At 34.2% G+C, this 22,496-nt stretch overlaps 1 protein-coding gene across 6 annotated transcripts in view; it reads left to right on the forward strand.

Moving 5' to 3' along the window:
• The window catches only part of LOC145686057 (HEAT repeat-containing protein 5B), a 356,761-nt gene that overhangs the window by 263,720 nt on the left and 70,545 nt on the right, over window positions 1-22,496 (forward strand). For all 6 annotated transcript variants that reach the window (XM_081758948.1, XM_081758949.1, XM_081758950.1 and 3 more), the window contains 3 exons: window positions 12,253-12,327; window positions 12,698-12,973; window positions 15,933-16,214. In XM_081758948.1, the coding sequence (XP_081615074.1) occupies window positions 12,253-12,327; window positions 12,698-12,973; window positions 15,933-16,214 (633 nt within the window). The remainder of the gene's footprint in view (window positions 1-12,252; window positions 12,328-12,697; window positions 12,974-15,932; window positions 16,215-22,496) is intronic.

The following is a 22,496-nucleotide window of genomic DNA, read 5'->3' on the forward strand; positions in this document are numbered from 1 at the left end:
TGTTATTGATTGGTAGACAAGCTTTCCAATGACACGGAATATGTTGGATAAATTTAATGAAGGAATATTGTCCTGCGGGAATCTAGCATGTAATTTGAGTTGTTCTTAACACTGCCATTTCTTGACAACCAAGATAAACTACGTACTATCTAAACATAGTGCATTGTTATTGATGCGTGATAGTTTCGTAACATTCCACAATGAATAATATTGCGTTAATACACTTGATATCCAATTCTGTTTACTTTACAACCCTTCGTTTCCTTTGATACACTACAAAGCACATTTTCAAATAACGCAATGGTTCGAAATTTGGTATTCCATTCATTTTTATGCTGTACATCCTATAATACTAGTCGTATTACAATACAATTTTGGCTATTTCACCTGGAGTGATGAAATTGGTCATTTTCCCTCGTTACGTTCTAAGATATTAGGATTCGATACCTAGATTTGAGCTCAAAATGTGGAAATTTTCAGATTCCTGAATATTGTCCGGGTACTGTGATCTGTGAGTGTAACGGATGTAATACGCATCTAATTAATATTATGTGTGCTACCTGCCTGTTTTGAATGACTCCAACATCTTCGTTAGTCCCACATATATACCCCTTGGAAGCAATATGTATGAAATAGTGATCATTTATCGATGTATTGATATCTCGAAAACGAAGTGGAATTGACCATGGTTTATAGAACTTCTGTGTGTGTGCTGAGGTGGTAATGTGTTTATTGTGTGGTTGCTCATGTTTATGCATGTTCGATTTCTTGAGGGAAGTTAGCAACATTTTTGTTTGTGTGCTGTGGTATTAACTCGTATTTCACATTGTAGTCACTTTAAATATACTTCTGATATATGTATTGAATTTTCGTTCTTTGAAACCTCGTATGATGTTTCATGGAAATTTAAGTTAATTAAAACCATAAGCTGAAATTGAATTGAGACTAAATGCGAGTGGAAATATCCTATTAAGTGTACGTGTAAACTTTTATTGCTACGTAAAAGGAAATAATAATTGTTTACATGATTTCCAGTAATGTAAACATCTCTGAGTCTCCAGCATTATCTGATTTGGTCATTGTATGTGCGTTATCTTACTACTGGTTTTAATGTGCGAAACAAGAGTTCTGCACTAATATAAAAAGTAATTAGGTATGAGTTAATTATTTAATTCATGAATATGTTATGGAAAGACAATTAATGAAAGGCATAATGTCATTAGAAGTTGAAAAGGAAACAGAATCTGTAATCACAGTTTCTTTAAAGAATATTCTTGTATAGAATATACAATTAACACATTATGAACATTGAAATGAAATCTTTCAGCTTTACGTCCCACGATTGTGCAGGATAGGCTGAAAGAAGCGGTAATGATGAAAAATGAATGAATGGAATAGTGGAATGAAGAAAGTAAGAGGAAACAGGAGAATCCCAGAAAACTCACCCATACGATGATTGTTCACCACAAAGCCCTTGTGAACAATTAGTGAAACTCATTAATTAGTATAGTACAATGATAATATTGTTCTTTGTTTGAATAATGCCCTTTTTTATACCATATGAAACTTGGACCTTTAATTTAGCTGGAATCTAAATCATGTAGTTCCATGGAAGTCGAATCCGGGTCTTTCGCTCAAAAGGCGAGAACCCTAACCATTTAGTCACAAGAGATATTTCCAGTAGTAAAAGGTTACAGATAAAAAGTAAGTGTAAAGAATATATGCAGAACATTGTACTGGAAAATAGGAAAATGGAGAATAGCCATAGAAATCTATAAATATAGTCATTTCAAGATTATCTGTATGGAGAAAGCTGAATCTTAGCCACTGGAGAATGTAACTTAACAGCGTTATATTATAAAAACAGGCTTTGTAGGAAGTTTCGTCTGTTAATAAAATAAACATTAATATTTAATATAATTATTCTTGTTTGAGTATTAACGTTTAATGATTTACTTATACTTTGATTTCTGGTTTGTTGGTTGCTTTTATTTGCATTTTCAATGCATCTCATTATTCTCGTATTTTCCATCTTGTAACGTCTCTCTTACTATTTGTCCGCCCCCTCCCCCTCTCATGTTTTGCGTCTGTAACCTGTCTTGAAAATCCTGTCATGAACTACTATAAATTTTTGTTTTGATATGGATTGTTCTTGGGTTGATAGTGATAAGTCGTACCTGTATGCATGATAGCTGAGAAAGACAGGTAGTAGGTCTGTTATTCGAATTGGTGGGAAAGGTAAGTTAAATCTGTATTATTCTTTGTTGTAGAATGCATTTTGGTTTTGAGACACTTTGTATTTTTGTAATTGGTCACATATTAAAGTCTTAGTTCCTTTCTTTCTCTTTTAACCTCACAGGGAAGTAACGGGATTTTTTTTAAAAATAATTTTCTGCCCTCATAAAACTGAAAGTATTGATTGGAGTAAATATAAGAATGGAAAATGGAACTCAACAGCAAAAAGGAGCGACATTAGGTGAATGAAAATTGTGCAGCGTATTCGTCTACCTGAGGTATGGCTTAAGTTACAAAGTCATAACACGCAGGATACGTAGGCAGAGCCACGATATATATATATGCGATACTCCTTTTCTTTGATACGTATGGAACCATTCATAAGCATTCCTATCACTGCGAGAAGTTCTGGTAACGTATGTTAAGAATAATAATTGCTTGAATCGGAATGAGGCCATGTGATAGACCTTCAATAGGGTAGATTTTTTATCCTGGAATTTCAGTAAGAACGGTTTGAAACGTCCGGACGGTGTACAGTTGTTGATAGTGATAGTCCCAGAGGAGACTTGTTAGAGAACAGGTATGTTTGAACACGTTTGGCTGAATACAAAGAAGGTCGCTGTGGTAAGATAAGCGTACAGTCGGGAGAGAGTGGTAATCAGGAAGGCGGAAATTCAAGTCCACATCATACACGGCATCAAAATGGAAGCTGTGATGAACCGCCTAATAGAGAACAAATTCAACTCTAGGCGTTCTGTAACGCATTTGCCGCTCACTCCTCATCTTCGTCTAATGCGTCTTCAAATGTTATGCCCATCAGAGGACAGAATGGAATTTCGTGATGTTCTTGTACGAAAGTAATTTCTATCTGATGTCAAATATGATAGTCTTAACACACATTAGCAGGAGACCTTTTTTATTTGTATTTTCATTTACTTATTTTTTGCCAAGCTTCATCTGTCGTTGAAACACCACTCCTACCACAGCTCTTCACTGTAAGAAAACATGGCCTGTGGTAGTAAAAATTCCTTTGAACACCACAACAGCAAACATCAGCTTCATAATAGTAATACAACCCCCTGTGTATTCCCACTCGTAAATCGTATTTATGAGCTCATTCCAAAAAGTAACGCTTATCATGCTACAGCAGTAGTTTAATGTGCTCTTCAAGATTTGACCTCTTCACGTCCAGCTAGCATGTGTAGGACATAATTGAACTCCAGTTCTTGATTCATCTTCAGGCAGTAAAGACTACTGGCAATCTGACGGTCAGCGTGCATCAGACATGGAATATCATCTTTCAGTATTATATATGACTGTATACATGAGCATGCGCATATAACATTGAGTAGCTTACGGGTAATAATGTAAACGACATTCAACTTTTTAACATAATTCTGTGAACACATCGTGTGACTTTTAATCTTGTAATTTTATCATATTATTTTCATTTACCTAGTGTAACTTCATTTTCGTGTTTATTATTTCATTTTCCATCAAGATATGTGGGTCCTTAGTTCTTTCTGAACAGAAGTTTTTGAGGGTTCAGGTTCTGCTTGAATTAGCTATTATGACTCAACTTTATCCTTTACACTTCTTAATGTCGGTATGGTATAGGGTTGCCAGATTTTGTAAACGAAAAACCGGGACACCAATCTTACGCTGTATATAAGGTCAGGGTTACTACTTATTTGGTCAGAATCAATAACCTTTTTCAGGTTACTACTCACAATTTTTCAGTTCATTCTATACTTCTTCTTGTTCACCTCAGCCATAGGTTGGTGGGCAACATGGAAATTTTAAAACTTTTCTCTCGCTAGGGAGAGGTGTTTTATACTTTGAAAGGCCTCTTCTTCGTAACTGCGTCTAAATATTCTATCCTTGGTCTTCCTCTTCCTGGTTTTCCTTCTATCAGCACGGTGATCCAATCGGAGTGACGAATAAGATGGCCAAGCATGCTGTTTCTTCTTTTTCCTATTATTTTCATGATCTGTCGTCCTTCGTTAGCTTCCCTCAGTACGTCTTAATTCCTTTTCCTTTCGGTCCATGATATGCGCAGCATTCTGCGGGAACACCACATTTCAAATGCTTCCAGCTTGGGTATTTTAGCTTTTCTCAATGTCCACGTCTCTGATCCGTAAAGCGCCACGCTCCATACAAGGGTCTTAATAAATCGTTTACGAACCTCCAACGACACATTTCTTGATGTTAGTAGCTTTCTTTTCCTATTGAATGCTTGTTTAGCCTGCGCTATTCTGGAACTTACGTCTTTTTCACTTCTTCCGTCCGAGGATATTTGACTTCCTAAATAAGGGAACGTGTTAACGTTCTCGATTTTCTCTCCATCTAGCCATACGTTTGCCTTTTCCTGTCCTGCTCTTGTGCACTTTATCACTTTAGTTTTCTTCTTATTTATCTTAATTTTGCATGTTTTTTCCAGTTGTTCATTCAAGTTTGAAAGTGTTTCCTGCAAGTCCTTTTCGTTCTCCGCTATCAATGCTATGTCATCAGCAAATCTTATTGTGCTGAAAACCTGGCCATTTACTTTTACGCCTTTCTTGTTTTTATCAAAGAATTCTTTCATAGTCTCTTCTATATAGACGTTGAACAGGAGAGGTGAAAGTCCACATCTTTGCCTTACTGCTTTACTTATTCTTGCTTCCTTCTGATCTCTTCCTATAACAGCTGTCTGGTTCCTATAAAGTTGGTATATTATTCTTCTGTCTCTGTAATCCACTTTCAGATTTTTCAGTGCTCTGAACATGATATTCCAATCTACGTCGTCAAAATCTTTCTCTATATCTACAAATGCTATAACAATTGGTTTGTTTATTCTGATGTGCTGTTCCATGATCAACCGCAGACTCAGTATTGCTTCTCTTGTTCTTCTTTTTCTCCTGAATCCAAACTGGCCCTCGGATAGCCGTTCTTCGATTTTCCCTTCTATTCTTTGCGCGACAATTTTGCACAGTATTTTTTATGCATGGGAAAGCAAACTTAACGTTCTGTGTTCTTTGCATTTGCGTGCGCCTGTTCTCTTAGGGATGGGCACCAATATGCTTTTCTCGAAGTCTCTTGGTATTTTTCCCGAGATGTACATTTAATTAATAAAATTAAATAGTTTCTTTTTTGAAGCCACACACGGAATATATAAAGAATGTAAAAAAATAACATGAGAAGAGCTGCCTGGCGTCCCTTATTCTGAATTCCGATTTGTTGTGTTTAGCAGGTCCTAAAATTTCCATCAATTACGATACACCCTCCCCCTATTAATGACTGAAGAGATACATTTTTCTTTGTTGCGTCATCACCTGAGTCAGAAACACTATCCTAAAAGAAATACACCCTTAACATTTAGCAAAAAAAATGCATTTGCGCTAAATTGCGCGGTGGCTCAGTGGTAGAGCGTTCACCTCTGGTGCTAGGGGTCTCGGGTTCAAACCCTGCTCCCGCCAAGTGAACTTTGTGGTGGACAAACACCGTGTGCGTGGGTTTTCTCGGGGTTCTCCCGTTTCCTCCCACTTTCTTCATTCCACCACTTCCTTCATTACTCATTATCACCGTCTCCTTTAGCCTAACCGGCATAATCGTGGGACGTAAAACTCAAAAATTTCATTTTTTTCCTCTTTTCCTCCATGCGATATATTAATGTAACACACATTTTACACTTCACTTCATGGTCTTTTCTTCCTCGATTTATAAATGACCATTTACTAAATATTTCTCCTGAAAAAAACACTTGCACTTGGGAATGATGGAAACACTATACATCAAAGTGAAACAGGAACGTTGACTTCACTCTACACCGACAAAGAAATTCAATTCACTTCACTTCACAATTATGTATAGTATATCCACTGTATTGGATAAAACGTTTGATTGTAAAATTGTGCCTCAGAAGATAGTAGACAGGACAAAATAAGTTTAAATGCAATTAACATGCAGTGACTGAGAACAGTATCGCCATTGTTGATTAAAGTTTCAGCATGAAGCTGTTCTGCGCTGTCGATTGAAGAATAAAATAACTAGTAGTTAAGGCCCGTCACCGGAAAAAGGACATTCTTTTCTGCTGAAAGTGATATTCAAGAAATTATTTCCGTAACATACCCCGCGACTTCAATATTGAAATCCTTTTTATTTTCTTTCCTCTAAAAGTTAAACAACCCATAGGACGAAAGAATTGATGTGATTTTCAAACTCCTTGTTTGTTTAGTAAACTTAATTGGCTACACAAATATTCCGAAAACCTTTCATTTTAGGTGAGGCATAGTAGTTTGTGAAAGTTGATTTTTTTTCAATCTGAAAAACGAAAACCGGGACAAACAGGCGTCCCGAAAGCCTTTTGCGGGACAGTTAATTCTTTCATTGAAAACCGGGACGTCTGGCAACCCTAGTATAGTATCTTATACAGAGGCTGCTCCACGTATCAAGTTGTGGTTACCAAATAGTTACAAAAATTCATGGCGTCAGATGCAGCAGTTATCAGCATATCTTCCGTACTTCCGAACGATGGCATGACAACATAATAATCGATTGCGGGAGGCTCCGTTGGAGAATCACAAGGGGGGGATCTTGTTCCATTCGTCTTTCACGACTTTCCAAGGTTCACTCCCAGTTGTTACACGCGTCTTGCCCAGAGCCCTTTTAAAAAATCCAAATCCACAAAAGTCCATCTGATTTGCGTCTGGAGACATCATAGGTATCTCGTTGAAAGGTTTCAATACTGGAAATGTAGACAGTCTGCGTTATGTTTATTATTCAAAAGCACAGTAGCGACACTGTTGAAACAAGAAAGAAAGAGTCCGTTATCAATCGATCAGTAATCAGCTTCAAACTAAGTAATGTAGGCTTTTCGTATATTAATTGCTACCAATAGTGCCGAAAATAAATACTAAATACTGCTCTGCTCTCTTTCGATATTACCCGCAACTCTTCGTTTTTAAAGCTGTTTGTTAACAATTACATTAGTTTTTATAGTTGTCGAAAGGATTGTTGGTGTATGTATACTAAATTACGATTTTTCTTACGGTTATTTAACTTACATATTTTTTAATAAATGGTGTAACAAAGAGCGTTAAATCAAATATCGTACTAACGTAAAATTACTCTGAGCTGTGGTTTCATAAAGACGAAATCTGGTAATAATAATAATAATAATAATAATAATAATAATAATAATAATAATAATAATAATAATAATAATAATAATAATAATTATTATTATTATTATTATTATTATTATTATTATTATTATTATTATTATTATTATTATTATTATTATTATTATTATTATTATTATTATAACACTGCACTGTAATGATATGCAGAAGTCTTGCTGAAAACAAATAAAAGGATATTATAATAGGATATTATTACTATTGAAAATAAAATGAAATTTTCCATTTTAACGTTCCACGATTATCCCCTTTAGGCTAAGGGAGACCGATGATTAAGGCAAGTCAGTGATGATAAAAAAACGATGGAATGAGAATGTGGGGGAAAATGGGAGTATCTGAAAAAAATCACAAACGCGATCACAAACTTACTTGGCCAGGGATCGAACAAGGCCCGACGCACCAGAAGTAAGCGCTTAACCACTGAGCCACGGTGAATCCAGTATTATTATTATTATGAAAGATTTGCGAATTCGAAGCTGTGTCTGAAGTCGCAAAAGGGGTCATCCAAAAACCACATATGATCAACGAGCAAAAAGGACGAAGGATGAGGGGCGTGAAGTATGCAAGGGTTCCAGGTGAACAAGGTTAGGAACCACTGCATTAAACGAGTAAAGTGTATTTATAATAATACAAAAATTTAGCAGTGAATTAAATAAACACCAGATGCAGATGTCTCATATTTAGCTATTTTAATACTATCTTTAAGAACGTAAATCTCATGCTGTAGTGAGAATATTGAGAAGCAACTTCCGTATGACAAATAACTGCAGACAAATACACAACACACTTATGTACTGCCATTACACATTTTACTTAATTTGTATTTAACATTCACATGTAATATACTAATGTTCTGTCAACACTCACCACATTTCAGATGTTATATTTTAATCATAATTCCTTATGTCGTGAAATGATTGTGTGAATATATACAACTTTATTTTAATGTAATTATTTATGCATTAAGGCTTATATCATTAAATACCAAAGTTTGACCCAAATAGGAATCGAACTTACAATTAGAAATCCCGTGTTTTACCATTGAGCTAACATGAAAACTCCTAACTGATGAAATCTAACTGTATTTCAAAGACAGTGACGTTCAAATACGTTGCAAATGTTCTTTTTCTCCTTTGTCTTTTTCAGTCTGTGGTGAATGCGAGAACTGTGTTCGCTGACTTCCCTTTCATTGGAAATTTTCTTTTACGTATAGAAATATAGGCGACTGAAGTATACACAGTTTCAAAATGCTATATCATTATGCATTTCAATGAATGTTACTTTTTTCTACAGTTAATAAAATTTCAGCATGTCTTATTACACTTAGAAAGAAGAAAAACGTATCTGGACAATTTTTCCCAGTTGCAAAGGTTGGCGTTGGGCTGGAACTTGGCGTATTTGATGGCGTTGGACTGGAATTTGGCGTATTTAATTTACTGTTTTCGAAGATACCCGAAGTTGAACTTAGAAAATGTTTAGCTCAAAATAGCTGTAATCAATGCACAGAATAAGGTGTACTTGTCAAAAAGTGTTTAGCTAGTTATTGGATCGAGACATCTAAGGTAGAAATGACACGTGATTCACATAATAGATATTAGTTGGAGGTGTTCATTTCTAGTTGGGAAGCTATTGGAAAAATAACTTTTGTCTTGGTTAAGAAGAAACTTGGAAAATAATGTACAACTGGATCTTGATAGGTTGAATTTAAAGTTTATTAGTTTTAGTGGAGCGATGAATCGTTACATTTCTTTACATACTATTGTTGTAGAACGGTCCTTTTTCTTTGACGATGGAATCCCTAGCTTCTTAAGTTACGAGGATTAGGCTTTCATATTAGACATGTTAGAGTGACATCTTCGTTACTTTTGGAAGCCATTTTCTCTTGAGAAAGAGTAGTTGTTACTGTAGTTTATTTTTAAACATGAGTCAAGATAGTGTTTTTAAGTAGTTTGTGTGCTGAGATATGGAACTTAAATAGTTGAAGTTTTGTTTTAAAATCCTCTTCAATAATCTTTGTGTAGAAACGACAGATATTTATAAAAAAAATAACTAAATAAATAAAAGTAAGTAAAACCTATTCTAAGAAGCCTTTCCAAATGAAAATGTACAAGGATGAAATTTGTTAAGTCAAATTTCTTCTATGTATGTGCAGTGGTCTGCATTGTATTTACCCCCTTACCTCTGCACGTGGTGTTGGTGGTTCAATCCACGACCAAGTAAATTTGTGGTTGAAACATCGCGTCCGTGGGTTTTCTCGGGGTACTTCCGTTTCCTCCCACTTTTCTTTCCACCAATTCTTCCATAATCATTCACTTGCTTTAATCATCGTCTCCCTTAGCCGAAAGAGCATTGGGACGTTAAACTGAAATATTTCATTTCATTTTCTCTTTTTCCAATGTATAGAAATTATGGATCAAGTAATCTTGCTACGGAGCTGGCAATTAATTTACAAGCTTATGTGCGCATCTGTCTTACTGTTCATTCTATTACTTACTTTTCAGGATAATTGTGGTTAATTTTAAACAAATTACATATATTAGACATTAAAAATAGTATTGGTTCAAATGCACAAGGGACACATATTATAACTAGATGTTGATGTTGTTCTTGCATAATATTCTGTCGACATATGTATGTCATTGATGCTTTTCCTTTAAGTCAAACAACCGTTTTGTTAGTGATGCTTCAGACCACCTATCAGTTGATCTGAATGTTGAACTTTTGTAATTCTACTACATATATATTCACCTGTATAGTATTTTTGATTTTGTGATTGAAAGAAGTAGAGGTACGAGGTAGATTTCAATCTGATTCAATAATGTGCATCTTCATCCATTATTTATCATCATCAACACTTTTCCTCACTGTTTTGGATCTCAGAGCAGAGCATTAAAACGTTAAACATTTCATATTTCACGCAATATACTAATTAGTGTAGAAGGAAACCTTTTTATCTTAGAATCGCGTATTCTTTTCATGTTTCAACTTAAAACTGCACTGTCCAGAAGAAGTTTAGAGAAGTTCTGAGCTAGTGAAATGTTGAAAGTATAGATTGAACTGCGAATAGGAAAAGAACACCAGGACGAATAGGAAAATAAAATAAAGTAGTTTCATTTTGTGTTCAGCATTATTTTATGCAAATAGCAGTTTTGTATAAATCAATTTTTATATTAGATTATCCAAAAGTATTGAATAGATAGAAAAGTAAAAATAGATAATACCTTTATTGTGATTTGAAAATAACATAATGTAAAAATACATATGCACCATTTTATTCGATGGCCTGCCATTTTTCCGGCAGTATTATAATCCTGTCGTCATAGAACTTCCGTGGTTTCTGGACAAAATATTGTGACACGTAGTTTTCACATGCCTCTTTGAAACTAGCGTAACATCATTCAAGCAGTTATCCAGAGGCCGAAGCAAATGATAATCTGGCGGTACCGGGTCCTGGCTATACGATGAATGCATTAAAACCTTCCAGTTAGGTTCTCTCAGTTTATGACGGGCCGTTAAAAATATATATATGGTTCGAGAAATGGCTCGAGTTCGTTACATTCCAGTAGAGATTTGCAGCTAGAAATACGATTAAGTAAATGTTTTTGAGTCAGATAATATGGCATTCAAACGTCGAGCTTGCTTTTGTAGCCAGCTTTCTTCAAATAATTGTTTAACTGTTTATTGATTTATACTTAGGTCATTTGCGATGTTATGTCTGCTTATATGCAGTTTTTGCTCGACTTTTATCAGAATATCATTCACTTTTGCTGTCATTAGTCGCCCACTGCGAGGAGCATTTTGGACATCGAAATTTTCAGATCTAAAGCGACTGAACCATCTTTTGGCTGTCGCTTTTGATAACGTATTTGCGCATAAAAAGCACAGATTTTGTCACGGCTCTGTGCAGCATTTGAGCTCTTATAGAAATGAAATTGTAAAATGTATCGCGGTTTTGCAGAAAGTTTACTCATCTTCTCGGCATAATACCTTACGCCTGATTATAATAATTCTAGCACTTTTTGCACATCTACTAGCTTCAGCTGTCAGCTATCAAATGACGTTAGGTCTGACCCGCTGCAATTTATATCCTAAGATTTGGAACACTAATAACGCCATGTGGTGCGCGAAAGGATTAATTACTTTTTAGATCATATGATAGTAAAGATACGAGGAGGTAGAAGAATGTAATATAGATTATTTGACAGCAAGGTAAGGGGAAGGGAGAGTGCGTACGAATTAAAGAATTACAATACAGTTTTTAATAATAATAATAATAATAATAATAATAATCTATAAAATATGAAAGTGAGTATGCTTGTGACTTAATAACTTTTGAACCACCCGACCGGTCTCGTTCAAATTTTCAACATAGATGAGGTTCGGAATGGTTTTATCACTTCAGTTTGATGGTGCAACTTAGGGGAGAGGAGAGGGGATATATATATATAAATTATCGAAAATGACCGATATTAATGTTGAATCGATAGCTTTCGTGGTCGCTGAGATGAACAGTGACACTTCCGGTGCCGTTTAAATCCAAATTCGATCCCACAACTTGAGGGAGGGGGAGATATATAAAAATAATAGAAAACGATTGATATCAGAAAGCGCTTCAGTAATAGTAAAAAGTGACTGACTAACGGAGCATATTACTATTTTTTCTTATTTTAATCCAGCGAAGCGAGTAATTGACGCTAGTAATAATGATGATAATAATAATAGTCTGCCATATGGGTGAGGTAAAGCGACGATGAATCGCTGTATGGTCTTACGTAATTTTCTTTTACTACTTTTAGTAATGTTGATATTAATTTGTAATAATTTTCCTTTCTCGTTTCAGCTTCAACCCAATAGCGCAGCTGGATCTGGTGCTTTGGAACATGATGCCTGTTGCTTATATCGGCCTTTAACTCCTGTAAGTGTCAGCATAATTTCCTTTGTAAAAATTGATCGGTTAAGCCAAATTATCGATTTATTTAACTACGTAACTTTTTATTATTGTTCAATATACAGTTAGTACATTGCGAACATACAATTAATATTGAAAATGAACCATTATCTACATTCTTAAAAAATGGAACCCTTCGTTAAAGAAAGCGTTAATTGGTACGTATAAATGAAATTAAGTAGTTCTTTATAATTGTCAAAGCTCTTAAAACAGTGACTGTTTGATTTTGGATCCTTTTGACAAGCAATTATCTTCTATGCACAAATACTTTTGACAAGTGTGCGTAAGAAATGTAAGATCTCAGATTATTCTTGTATTTTTTCGTTTTATTTTCTAGGGAGAGTTGATTCCTGGTCCGTTGCCTTTGGGAGTAGCTGTGATAGACATGTCAGTTATACTTTTTGGGCAGATATTTCCTCATGTTGCCAATAAGCATCGACTTCAAATGCTGGATCATTTTGGGGAATGCATTCGCCATACGAAGTCGACTCGCCAAGAAGCTGTGCAGATGAATATTTTTACAGCTGTTTTAAGTGGCCTTAAAGGTCTTACAGAAACTAAAACTTCTTTTGTACAAGACGATGTGAAGAAATCTGCAGCTTCTCTTATTATAGTGAGTATTATGATGGAGAAACAATATTATTTGGAAATCAAATTTAAGAAAAGGCTTTTGTTGATTATCTGCATGCTACCTAATTTCTTTTAGGCAGAAAGAGAGATGTGTTCACAAATAGGATTCTTGCCACAAATTTAGAAGCTTTATTTTTTCGTTAGTATCTTCATTTTGACGTAGAAGTGTTCTCCTTATCCTTTTCGTACCATCTATCACTTGCAATCTAATTGCTCCCTTTTCTTTACTTTCCACCATACTTCCTGTCACATCCCAAATAAGATAATTTCTTCCCAAATAATAGCCTACTTGAATGTTCCAACGACGAAAAATGATTTTGACGCTAGCGTTATTTTAAATAAGCACAGTTTTTCTTTTTCAATGCAAAGTGGTATACGTGGGTTCATATAAAGATTTTTCTTCTTACATACTCGAAGAAAAGCACTAAGACCACCTTAAAGGAATCATAACTGTAGACTTAAAATAATAATTAGTGATCATGCCGATATAGAAAGGTACTAATAAAGGGTTGTTTTTTTTTTTTTTTAATAATTAATATGCTTAAGTTTTTACAACATATCGGTGCTTACTCGATCCAAACTAATATATACAAACACTTAGGAAATGTAACAAAATACAATCCCCGAATAAACAAGGTTTGTTTATTCTACATTGATAGTTTGATCATTAGTTGAGAGTAGTATTATCGAAGTGTCTTACAAGAGATTAAAAACCCCGGGCTGAAATAGAAAATTTAGATAAAGATTGAGATATCATGATAACGAAACCTTTTTCCGTTGTTGGAATACACAAATAAATTAATTAATAATGTGTTACATGTGGTCTATATCAAAATATCCCAGCTAGAGTCCTTTCCTTTTTCTACGTTCAGGATTGATTGGTCTTCTTTTCCCAGTTTTTGTTATGAATTTCTGGTTTGTTTTATCACACCAGTCACTTAAGAAAATAAAAATGCAAGTGTTAGTGACATACTTCTATACACCATGTGTAATATATTTCGTAGTGAACTACATGTCAAAAGTGTGTAAACTGTTGATTTAGATTGAGGGGGTAGAGAGACTAGTTTTGATTTCCCTATTAGAATCTTATTAAACATTTAATTGCAGCTCTATGACTGATACGTAAATACTTGGGGTAGGTACAATTAACAGAATTAATTTGCTTGCTCTCGTAATGAGCACCTTGATGAGATAGCAACATTGTATCTACAAAGTTGGGCAAAGGTATAAGGCTCTTATCGTGACATAACTAATGAATATAACGAGGAATATACAAGTATCATTTAAGTTTATTCTTGAATAAATGTATATGATATGATATTTCTTGTATTCATATTTGTAAGTTCATTTACGAAGTGGAAATCTTCTATCTCAAAGGATGATGAGAAAGTTAGGGTAGAAGTTCTACCAAAAGAATAAAATTGAAATTGATGCTAGTTGCTTGTGAGATCGCAATGGCCTAATAAGAGCCTCTATGATATAGTGGTTTAAGGGTCGGATTTGTAACTTACAGATCCGTATTCGAATTCAGGCCGTGGTACTTTTATTTTTATTTCTACAATTCAACTGGTTATCATTGTTAATTATGTTGTTTGCTTGTTTATATCAGCTTGTTGTTACTCTTAATGTAATAAATAGAAAATGAGTAACCTAAGTAGGCACTACCTCTTTTTACAATAGATTGCAGGCTCAATCCCACATCAAGCAGTCTTTGCTTTGTGCATTATGAAAATGAAAGTGTAGAGGCAAAATACTTTGGATGCAGCAAAATATACTTCACAAAAAGAACATTTTATAAATACCGTAGTTTCTCTGAAGAATCTTCAAACGAACGTTCATCGTATATTTTGCTAAAATTTATGTCGAGAACATTCTCAAAACTTAGAACAACCTGATTTACAGTGTATTCCGCTTTTTGAAAGCACATAATCACAATTAAGTATATTTGTTTTAACATAGTTGGTTGTATGCTAATGAAATTATTCGCATGATGAATATTGGATCGTTAAGTTTCAATTCATGATTGTCACTATTAATAATTGTTATACAATCTTGCATTTTGCGTAGGATAATCTTGAATTGTTTAATAAATAACATCAAACAGTGTCTGCTTATGCCATTTTTTTTTTTTTTATTTATTGCGTTCGGAAGAACAAGTTGTATACAAACAAGTAAAAAAATAATTAATAGTGGTAACCAGTTGCATTGTAGATATAAAAATAAAAGAAAGTAGCTCGGAATGGATCCGAAAACGGATCTGTGGATTACAAATCTGACGTTTAAGCTTTTAGAACCGTTACATCACTCTAATGAATTGATGTGATGGAGGTAGTTCCCTAATTGATAGGTTATAGAAACCAATACATGCACCAAAACCTGTATATTTGGTTCCACCTGTTCTTGGAAGAACCACTAAATATAATGTAATGGATTTATCCGTAATACAATGAAAGATATTTGTAATGGAGAGGTTCATAGGAAACACGGATACGTTGAAATTTTGAATCACGGAATACGATTTTTTCCTCAATTTCAAGCGGAATTTACTGACTGATACGTATAAAAACTGATGTTCTGTCGTAAATATTATATAATGTATCACATGCTGAATATGTTTTCTATTTTCTGGAAAACAAACGTTTGAGACGTAGTTTGTTGTCACTAGCATTCCTTCTTTTGATATTTGGAAATATTACTTCCTCTTTGTTTGTTTCAATATTTTGTTTTCCTGTTTTAATTAACTATTGATACATCTCATATTTTATTAGATGTCTTAAATTGAGTGTACACTTGCAGAAAAATATAATTGATTGAAATTCTTTTAATAGCTTTTGTACCATAAGTTTTTCTTATATATGGTAAATACGATTTTCTTTCTTGAACTTTAAACACTGCTGATTGTTATGGTGCCGTTATTTATTTATTTATTTTGTTTATTATAGGGCGGCCTCACAAGCAGTAACCCCATCTTACGATGTGCTGCGGCGGAATCTCTTGGCCGAATGGCGCAGGTCGTTGGAGATTCTCGATTTACGGCAGAGATGTCACAAAATAGCTTTGATCGGTTGAAATCAGCACGAGATGTCATAACGAGAACGGGTCATTCTCTTTCGTTGGGATGTCTTCACCGGTATGTTGGAAGCATGGGTTCTAGTCAGCATCTGAACACAAGCGTTAGCATTCTTTTGGCTTTGGCACAGGACACAACTTCACCAATTGTGCAGGTAAAATATTCACTTAAATGTTCGTGATTGTGTTGCTTTATTTATAATAAAAAGTTTTCTTTGTCTAGATAGGGTATTGTAGATACTTATATTCAGGATACTTATACACTGCACTTGCTTTATGTGTTATTATTAATTATTTTAATAACATGTGTTGGTCTAGTCTTTACAAGTAGTATATGCTTCACTGTTAAGACTGTGTGTTGCTATTAGGAGAAATCAAATAGCAATAGATACTATCTGTTACTTAACAGTGAATATTTTTCATATACAACACATAAATAAATAAATAAATAAACGTTATATTCCAACAGAATAAAAAGTGTCAACCGCATCAGGTTGGCCACGAATGACACTTTTAATGTCATAAACAATTAATTTTGTAAATTTTCTCATAAACTAAGACGAAAAATTCCCCTCAAGCATGTAATTTTATTCATTTCGGTTTGATCTATCGACTAATACATAGTTAAATAAAAATCAAAATTTAAGAGTTAATCATAATTTTGAGCTAATCTCATTGACCATAAGTAACTAACTCTATGGCCTGTGAAACCCGGAGGTTCAATGCCGCGTTCACAATAGCTATCCATTGACTTCTATCCATAGCCAATTGGACCTAGTTTCTACTTTGTATTCCTATTTCTGCGAGATCCATCTTAATATTGTCCTCCCATCTGCGTCTAGGTCTTCCAAATGGTCGTTTTCCGATTGTGGACTTCCAGTTAAAACTTTGAAAGCGTTCCTACTTTCTTCCATTCTCGCTACATGACCTTTCCACCTGAGCCTCCTAGATTTGATGATCCTAAACTGTATACATTATGTAGTTCCTTGTTATGAAGTTTCCGCCATTCCCCATTCCCGTTCCTCTTGGGTCCGTGTATTGTTCTCAGGATCTTATTCTCAAATACTTCCAGTCTATGCTTTTCCCTCATAGTAAGCCACCACGTTTCGCAACCATACAGAACAACAGACATGATTATCGGTTTATATATTTTAAGCTCATTAACCATACTGTATAGTATTGTCGTGGTAGTTTCATAATGAACAGCTTGTAAAAGATATACTTCCGATGAAGGTCAGTTTCATTTTAATAGGTGGCGTGGTAATCACCACAGCATCAATTTCAATTTATTAAAAAGTCAGGTTTTTTTCTTCATTTTCTCGAAAACTACGCTTGAAGTTTTACACTCACTCATATTATTTTGTTAACCCCAATGAGATCTATCGATGAGTATATGTGTCATCTTTGAACACTTTCCGCGTATTTGTTAGCATACACGCCTTCGGCCCAGCAGAAGCCCGGATTGGATTCCCGGTGGGAGTTCAATGTTGTTCGGATCCCAGTTTGAGCTACAGGTTTACGTCTCATAGAAAAATGATACATCATAATGTTGGCACTACATCAGTATCTGCTTCTGTATATTTGTTTTCGCCTAGCTACATATGTTGAATGAGTTTTCCATTATTCCCAGTATAACAAACAGAGTTGCAAAATTAAAATTGTCCTCTTTAAGTCCTTTCAAAGAAGTTGTGAGTGCAAGAAGCTGATTTTCGATTTTTCAGTGATCTGTGAATCTGTAAACGCGACGGTCTTAAAATTACTATTTTCGAGATTCCTGTTTTAGAGTTGTGCTGTTGATATGATCTAGCAGTTTATGTGAGTGAAATGTTGGTGTCCTATGTACAACTATTGATAAATAATATCACGGAATTTGGAGGGGCGATTCTTGTACTAAAGGAAGGAAAAAGCTTTCTGAGAAACAAGAATCGAAAATTTCTTCGCGTAGAAACCTCAAGGAGTTTTTACCACATTTATAATGGCTATACGTGGGTAACTAAAATAAATTGATATTAGTGATGGGTAAATGGTGTTTAAAAGACAGTGTAACTATAGGCTTAATACATACCAAAATCTTTGATGTATTCTGTACAAGCAGATAGGGGAAGAAATTATAAATATCCCACAACCTTTCGCAAATCATAAATAAATATGAATTTACATGAATTTTATTAATTTACCTTTCGCATGTAAATTAATAGGTTTTTTAAATTTTTTATTTATTTATTTATTTATTATTATTATTTTTTGGTTAAGTTCTAAAGTTGGGCGTCCATTTCCAGCAAAATTTTTAAAATTTACAGGAAAGATGGATATTTTGATCGTTTGTGTGCTTGATAATATATAAGTGTGTCGAAAAATCGGTTTATTTGTTATATATAAGCGGTTATAAACATTGGACTATACGGCGAGCGGAGGGAACTACTTGGCGCAAGGTAACCGAACAGTTGCATTGTGGGAAAGAAACTAGCATTTATGTTACCAACATGGCGAATATACAAGGGCGAACCTAATAACAAATTGCAAAAAGTGTGTAAAGGAGATAACGCCGAAAAAACGTATCGAAAGCGGACTCCCTACTTCGGAATAAATGCTTTTTTTTATATAGACAGTCCTTCCGCTTCAATTGATTGTTTGAATTACTCTCAATATTCGAGATTATACGAGACTTGTAAGGGGCCGTTTCATACGCTCAGTTATAGATAAAAAGCATTAAACTTGTAATTTCTATTCTTTAGTGAAGCATATTTACTCCACGAATTACTGATTCTGGGCAGATGAGACAATAAAATACTATTTATCAATTTAAGCAGTCAGAGGATATTTATATTATACTGACCATAAGCTTTGCTTGCTGATAAGATAAATATTTCAATCTAAAATCCTGAAATGTGATAAATCTTGTTAGGTTATGTGTAAAATTCATATTTATTTTTTAATTTAAGTGAACATACTTAATAATATTGACCTAAAGTTTTGCTTATTTACAAATTAATTTCCTAAAATAATGTGTGCATGTAAATGTGCTCAACAGAAGAAGAAAATAAGACACTTATCTTCAATGTCTGGTTTTAGTATAAAACTGATAAAATTTAAAGAAGTCTTTACTAATTTAACATATATCCAGCATATAAGCCGGGATTTTCCATAAGAAGTAGTTCTTAAATAAGCCCAAGGTAAAATAGCTGTAATATACGTTTAAAGATTATTTATCTGTGCTGTAGTCATGAAATATAACATTTTCTAAGAGAGCAGTAGGTCCCTGCTCTGTCCATATAATATACCTGTAGTGTACATATTTCTTCTTATAAGTAGATGCATATAACAGACTATTTCTTCTGTAAGATCACCGGAAAATATATGATGTATACGACATGTGAGAAGATAACAGACACTCTCAAGAGTATTTGTACTCAGGGTTTCGATGTCTGCTGTTGATCCTAGATGTATTAGGAGAGTAGTTAATAACGCATAATAATTGCATAATGCATAGTATATAACAATTTATTTCAGGAAGTACGACTGCGTGCTATAATTTATTTATTAATAAGCTGGACGTATATAGTTTCTCCAGCTCTGACACAGCATTAGTTGTAAGCTTCGTTGATATAAGTAATTACTGTCTGATAATCGCTCTTGTAACTGTGATGAATACCAATATGTCATATTTTAGCCCCCACTTGTACAAACAATAGAGCTGAGCCGTAAATTCTTCTCGACAGTATTATTATATAAATTCAGGGAAAAAATCCTTGTTAAGAGTTATTGAGAAACCAGGAAATGTGTCAGCATTTATTGATCTTATTCAGTAGATCAATCATTCTACTAGATCTTCTCGTGGTTTTGATTGCAGCCAAGCGAGCTTGTAATCTGTCTGTACGCCAGTCGTATTCTAGGAAGCAAAATAATAATCTTGGTGACTCCCTGTCCATGGCCGAAGCTAATAAACGAAAATGTTCCTCCATAGTTGCATAGCTACGTATTATAGGAAGTTGTTAATCAGCAACATTATGATGGTCGGAAGATGTGACAGAGTCAAAGTCGAAATTTCTAACCATTTAGCCAGGAGACTTGTTTCAAAATTAACAGGGTTATAAAAATATCACCGACAGCATTTTGATGTATTGTTTGTAGGTGCATTGTTTTTCGATCGCTGTTTATTATACTGGTTTCCTTTTATTTGGTATAACCGCGTGCGTGGGTTTTCTCGGAGGTCTCCCGTTTGTTCCCACTTTCTTCATTTCACCATTTCATTTACCCTTATCATCACCGTCTCCTTTAGCCTACATGCCACAATCGTGGGACGTAAAACTGAAAGATTTCATTTCATTTTTATTTGGTATAAGGAATTATCTGAAGTTAATATATTATTTATATGTAGAGTCTGTATGTAAGTATTGCAAGTCCTACCTCTTTGAATACACTTGCTGATTGTTTTTTAAACCAGTGTCCTTACCTGCAAGTAGTTAAATGTCTTGAAGCCGTAGTAGTTAATGCTTCTTTTCTTGTAATAAGTGGTGTCTTGTGGCCATCGATTTGTAATGATGTTTCATTAAGTGTTTCGATTTGAAGTCGAATTGAACTAGAGATTCAATCACTGGTGCTTACTGATGTTGATAAAGATTAGTAGACTATTTATATACTATTAATGTCAACTAGTATTCTATCAGATATATGTATGGCAATTAAGAATATTTTAAGGCACTTAAAATGTGACCACTTGTTAATTCTTTCTATCTCGTCTTACTATTGTTGTTTTGGTCTATAATGGAATGATACTTAGTGTATAATTAATATGTTGTAGATACATGATTTTGCATATCCAGAATAAAGAAATCGCATTAACGTTAGTAAATCACATTAACTGAGAATGTATATTATAAATTAAGAAGGAAGATTTTTTTTTTTTTTTTTTAATTCTGATTTTCGTATTCTGAGGTATTGTAATTTCTATTTATTTCTATTTACATGAATCCTCTCATCTAGCGTACATTGCTAAACAAATTCATGCAAGTGGATCAAATAAACTGATTCAGTTTTTGATGTAATACCTTTTCTGTTTTCGCTACAATCAAAAGGTTTAGTAGATGCTGTACAAATGTTTTTATATGTGCAATATTGAAGATAACAATGTGAGTATATTCAGGTTAGATTTTGATATGCGGGGCAATCCAAATGAAATCGACCAATGATGGTTGCTGACAAAATTTAGTTTTTTATTAATTTTTTTTACCTAAGTTTGTATCACATTCAGGGAGTTGAAAAGGGGTATTCATTTGTTTCTTAGCCGCGCAGGTTTTGTCGTAGCGGCCATTTTGTATAGACGCCTCAGCGTATTTTTAACTTTTTAATATATTCCATTAAACTTTTTTTTAAGGTTTTAAAGATAATGAGTTCAAACCAAAACTGTATGAAAGATAATGGAATGGACAACATTCTGTGTTCTGTGCACATTGAGACGTACTTTACAACGTCGGAAAAAGAAGCTCTGAACATTAAGGTTAGAAACCTAGAAATGGCCATTTTGGAATGTACATTTTTAAACGAAATAAATGAGACTCGTCTTCAATTTTTGTCTATATAGAGAGTAGATAATAGACAACGTCTCAAATAAGTTTCAAATCTGAGAATCATATACTTGATATTTTGGAAATTTGCAAGCATTGCAAATTTTCGAAAATCATGTATTTTTACCATCAAATATCTCAGGAAAGACACAAGTGAAAAATCTCAAACTTGCACACAGTAGACAATAGTTGTGCAGTAACAAGTGGGCATTACTGAGACTAGTAATTTCTAAGTTATAAGGTTTTTCTTCACTGGAACTTGATATCATGAAGCGCCATGAGGTGGGGATATAAACTTTGTAGCAAAAGTCAAAATAACGGGATAGTAATGTCAAATGAGTAAAGTGTGCATAATTTATGAATTATATCTTGTATAAAAAACGAAACAAGTCTGTTAGTTCTTTTCTGCCTATAGCGCTGCTGTTAAGACATCAGTGAGGTAAATAGTTGACTAATTTGTGTACAGAGTTTGGCACTGATATTGAAAGTACGACCTGTAGGAGTTGTGAACTCTGTGGGTGTGAGTTTCCGGAGAACCTTACTGATTGGCACTCACACTTTGTCATTCGTAGATAGTTTAAAAGAGGTTCTTCGGCCATGCGGATGGAAAAAGTGATCGAAAAGATCGTTACTTTCTTGACTGATTTTTTATCTTCAATTCTCCCAATCCACCATTTCTCGTCATAAATACAGGCTACGGTATCATTAGGTGCAAATGGCAACATGCTATGTTCTGAAAGTACTGAGGTACTGCAATCGGTAAATTCATCTGATTGTGAGTATTCATAACATCTGATTTGTGTATGCGTCAGAGGTATGATATGATCTGGTATCGATAATTCTTTTACACGTAGCAAATTTCGAATTTCTTGC

Source organism: Thermobia domestica, chromosome 5 (assembly GCF_964235325.1).
Source record: "Thermobia domestica chromosome 5, izTheDome1.hap1.1, whole genome shotgun sequence".
Lineage (NCBI taxonomy): Eukaryota > Metazoa > Arthropoda > Insecta > Zygentoma > Lepismatidae > Thermobia > Thermobia domestica.